The sequence below is a fragment of the Ixodes scapularis genome, unplaced genomic scaffold (assembly GCF_016920785.2).
Source record: "Ixodes scapularis isolate PalLabHiFi unplaced genomic scaffold, ASM1692078v2 PGA_scaffold2__306_contigs__length_199485367, whole genome shotgun sequence".
NCBI classification, from domain to species: Eukaryota; Metazoa; Arthropoda; class Arachnida; order Ixodida; family Ixodidae; genus Ixodes; species Ixodes scapularis.
Window position 1 is genome coordinate 140,098,698 of NW_024609857.1, and position 4,132 is coordinate 140,102,829.

Below are 4,132 nucleotides of genomic sequence, written 5' to 3' on the forward strand. Positions count from 1 at the left end.
AACTATAACTTTTAAACTTAGACAAGACCTAAAGGCCCGTTCACACTTGCGACTTGGGACAGTCGCTGGAGCGACTAGCGACAAGCGACTGGCGACCACCAGTGTTCACACCTGATTGAGCGACCGACGAGTCGCCAGGCTCGCTTCTCGGACACTCTCGTTCTGTATGAGGTTCCACGGGAGCCGTCGTCCGTCGTCGTCTTCCCGCCCGTTTGTTTTCGTTTTCCCCCAGCCGTCGCTTTTGGTTCCCTTTAAAGATAAACCGAAAGGTTGACCGGTTGGCGTTTAATGTAATGGATCTCTTTGACGGATTGAGTGAAGAGGAAGAGGTTGTAGCCATCCTGTCGTCTGTAGCGCTGTCTGCGCTGTTGACAGGGATACCGACGAGAAAAAAGCGGCGATGGTGGGTGCGCCCGTGTTTGCGCTCTCGCGAAGTCGCCGGCCACGCGAGCCGCCTCCTTCCTGAGCTTCGAGCGCGCGATCTGGATTACTACAGAGAGTGAGTTATGCTCTTTAGATTCAATTACGTGCCTATCAGATGATCAAATTGATATTTCATCTTAGCTTCATCAGAATGCCGCCGCGGACCTTCGACACTCTGCTAGAGCTGTTGGCTGACAGGATCAGCAAGAAGAACACCCGCTACAGGAAGGCAATTGACCCCTCTGCTCGTCTGGCCATGACGTTGAGGTGAGGTATCGTTACAGAAAGGGTGAAGTCACATGAAGGGTGTGTGAGGACGGAGAGGTATTACGAGCTGTGCCTGGTGTGCCACAGGTGCACAGTAGCATACAACATTATGAACAAATAAACGCCAGCAGAAATGTGCGCAGGGCTTAAAGTCTTCCACCGGTGGCAAGGGGGGGATAGGTAGGTAGGTAGGGTAGTGGGCCATATTTTGACAAGCAGGTTGCCTTTAATAACGTGCACAGGCATCCAAACGCTGACATAGCGAGCGTTTGGCTGACTGTCACGAAAAAATTAATAAAATTCAAATTCTAACATGGATGTAAATCGAGAAATTAATTAACAGAATTTGAAAATTAAAATGCTAAGTTCGGAACGGTGACAAGCAAAAGGTCCACGCCCGGTATAAAGTCAGCAGAAAGGCAACAACACGAAGAGAAGGAAACAAAAACAAAGAAATATAATAGTCATAAAAATAAAGTTCTACCAACGGACCACTAGCAACCAAACAGGAGGAAAGTTCTACCAACGGACCACTATCAACCAAACAGGAGGACGAAAAAAAAAACTTGAAACTTTGGGCAGTGGGTTGCGAAGAAACAAAACGAAATCCTCAAAACTAAACCTGGGAAACAAAACGCCGCGCGAGGCGCAACGTGCAGCCGGGAACCAGAGTGCGCTAGCACACAAACTAAGAAATGAAGCAAAGTGCTCGACTGTCCTGAGACGAGTCGACTGTCCCTCCCTCTTAAAACCTCCTTGCAATTCACCTTGCATTCCTCTCGCCTCCCCTTCCCACTCCTTCCCCCAAAGCGTTTCCCCTTTCCTTCTTCCCACGGAGTGGTTGGGCACCGTGCTTGAAATCGAAAATAAATATGGTTGAAATAAAATGATTGTTCCCTCTGTGTCTTCCCTATGTGCCTCCTCTTTCTAAATGTTTAAAAGCCAACAACATGCTGAAATAGTACAAGCCCTAAAACAATTAAAAGATTCCCAAAAACTCGCGAAGAGAGATAACGGAGAAGGCAACAAGGGGTGCCCTGGTCCGCCCCGGAACTCCCTCTCTTCTCACGCAAAAAAACAGAAAAATAGCCGTTTATGTAGCCCCTGAACATTTCACCAGAAACCGAAATCACCCCCCCCCCCCTCCCCTTTCCCCGAAAGAATAAACCACCGCCACGGTCCTTCCACGACCTTCCCAAAGTGACGGTTTGTAGTCGCAAAGCTCGGGCAACCAAGCTTGAGCGCAATGCGACCCCACAACATAGGCCTAGGAACTGAGAAAAACATCTGGTTGTGTGGAGGAAACCCAAAAGGATTAAGAAGTTTCAAAGATGGCTCTTCTCTCGCCGTACTATTCAGGCATTGGCTCGATTCATTGAGCGAGCGAGAAGTGAACCCATTTGCGAGCCATAACAAACTAAAGAAAAAAAAAAAAGAAAGAAAAGACCATCGAATTTCGTGACACTGACACAGCCGAACGCTGCATCAGGAACACGCCCATATAATTAATGTTGTACCCATGGGTTTAGCTCTCAACTTACCCGCTAGGTGTGCTACGGTTGGGTCTACTACCCAAAGGGTTTTCAGACCCCCGTCAAAATCAGGGGGGGTCTGTGATCCCCTGAGAAATCGCCGTGCGCTGGGCACAGGATGGCATATCATGTACTTTTGTGATTGCATTTCTTGCACTGATACAACTGCATGTGCCTCGAACAAAGGTTTTTATCTGGTAATAATCGGTCGTCCGCTGGCTCCTATTACTGTGCTTTAACTGCAGTTACAATTTTTTGTTCCAAGTGTTGCATTATTTCTTTGCTTTGGCAGGTTTCTAGCAGCAGGCCATTCGTTGAGGACCCTGTCCTACGACTTCCTGGTTGGAAGGTCCACTGCTTGCTCCGTGGTCTCCGACGTCTGCGCAGCTTTGTGGGACATCTTGAGGCCCCTCTATCTGATCTGCCCGCAGACCGCCGACGAATGGCTTAGGGTATGCTAAGGCGTCCTGCTGCAATCACTAATTTGAAAGCAGTAACCGCAACAAAGATGCTTAAAGGAGACCATGCAACGACTGGGGGATACCAGTAACCTGCACAGAGGCAGGAAGTTGAACTAATACAAGAGAGAACATGCAGTGAGAGTACTCTTTTAAAATGCAGAGAGCATGCTTTATTCATTATCATTATTACATGCCCAGATGTAATCGAACTGGCACCAAGTGCAAATAAGCTGTAGCAAAAGAGGCAAGGTGCACTGAAACCGACGAGATGGAGGGGCTTAAAAATCCTGTTCACAGTCTGAAATGCTCCGTGCCCCCCACCCACCCACCCACCCTGCCCCGGGCTGTAGCCATATTGTATGCTATCCTGAGTTTCCTGACCACTCGTTGCACGACCTGATCAAATGTGACAATAATGACAAAAGCATGCACTGGGCGCCGCCAAACCTGACCAAATGTGACAATAATGACAAAAGCATACACTGGGCGCCGCCATCTTTTCGCAGTTGTCATCATGCGTTTGACGATAACTGCCATTGTTCAGTAGACCACCAGGATGTATGTAGCATACCTTACCCCCTTGTACTTGGTAATTTTGAAGCTGAAAGCATATGGGCGGAACACTTTTTGTGATCATGCTATACTTCGTTTCATCTTCGGTCCAAGCGCATTGGATGCTAGGAGATATCCCAGCCAACCCAGCGCTGAGGGAGTATCTGTGGCCTTGAGCTCCGCGTGTCGCTCTGCCTAACTGGACAGTCACGTGATGCTCTCCCAACACTCCATCCATTGCGCTCTGACTGAAGGTAGAAGAGAGTATATGTGTTGTACTTTTAACCATTTGAAAAATTGTTTATCCTTGTATCATGAGGGAAAAAATGGTAAAACTAGGAGAGCTTACAATTCTTTATTCATATGTTGAAAAAGAACATTGTTCGATATCTCCTAATACAGGTTGCAGCTGAATTCGAGGAGAGGTGGAACTTCCCTCATTGCCTCGGGGCCATCGATGGGAAGCACGTTTCCATAGAGTGTCCCAATAACTCTGGGAGCCTTGACAGGAACTATAAAGGCGGCTTCAGCAAGTCACTGCTCGCTGTCAGTGACGCGCGGTATAGGTAAGTGTGTCTCTTATATGACAACTTTAGATGGCTTTTTCAGCATGACAAATATCATATTCTCCGTCCGCACGCTGAACAGGTTTAAAAGTTGATATTTTATGGTGTGCGAACTATCTACAGCAGATATGGATAATGCAGGGACTTTTAAGCTCCTATTGTGGGGTTTAAAAAAAAGACACAAGCAGGGCTGCATGTAAGTCGGTCCTATGCAGTTCGCAGGGATTATGGGGTGAAGCATAGTAACATGACCCACATCACAGCATAAAAGAAGCATGCAACTCTTCCTTCTGTCTGTTATTTAGGTTTCTCTACGTGGAACTGGGCCACC

General features: G+C 47.6%; 1 protein-coding gene across 1 annotated transcript; it reads left to right on the forward strand.

The window, feature by feature from the left end:
- Positions 1-293: 293 nt before the first annotated feature.
- Positions 294-3,805, forward strand: LOC115316827 (protein ANTAGONIST OF LIKE HETEROCHROMATIN PROTEIN 1). Its single transcript, XM_042292036.1, has 4 exons — positions 294-499; positions 565-690; positions 2,515-2,674; positions 3,638-3,805. Exons 1-4 carry the CDS (start codon positions 294-296, stop codon positions 3,803-3,805), a joined length of 660 nt encoding a protein of 219 aa, XP_042147970.1.
- The last annotated feature ends 327 nt before the right edge of the window (positions 3,806-4,132 follow it).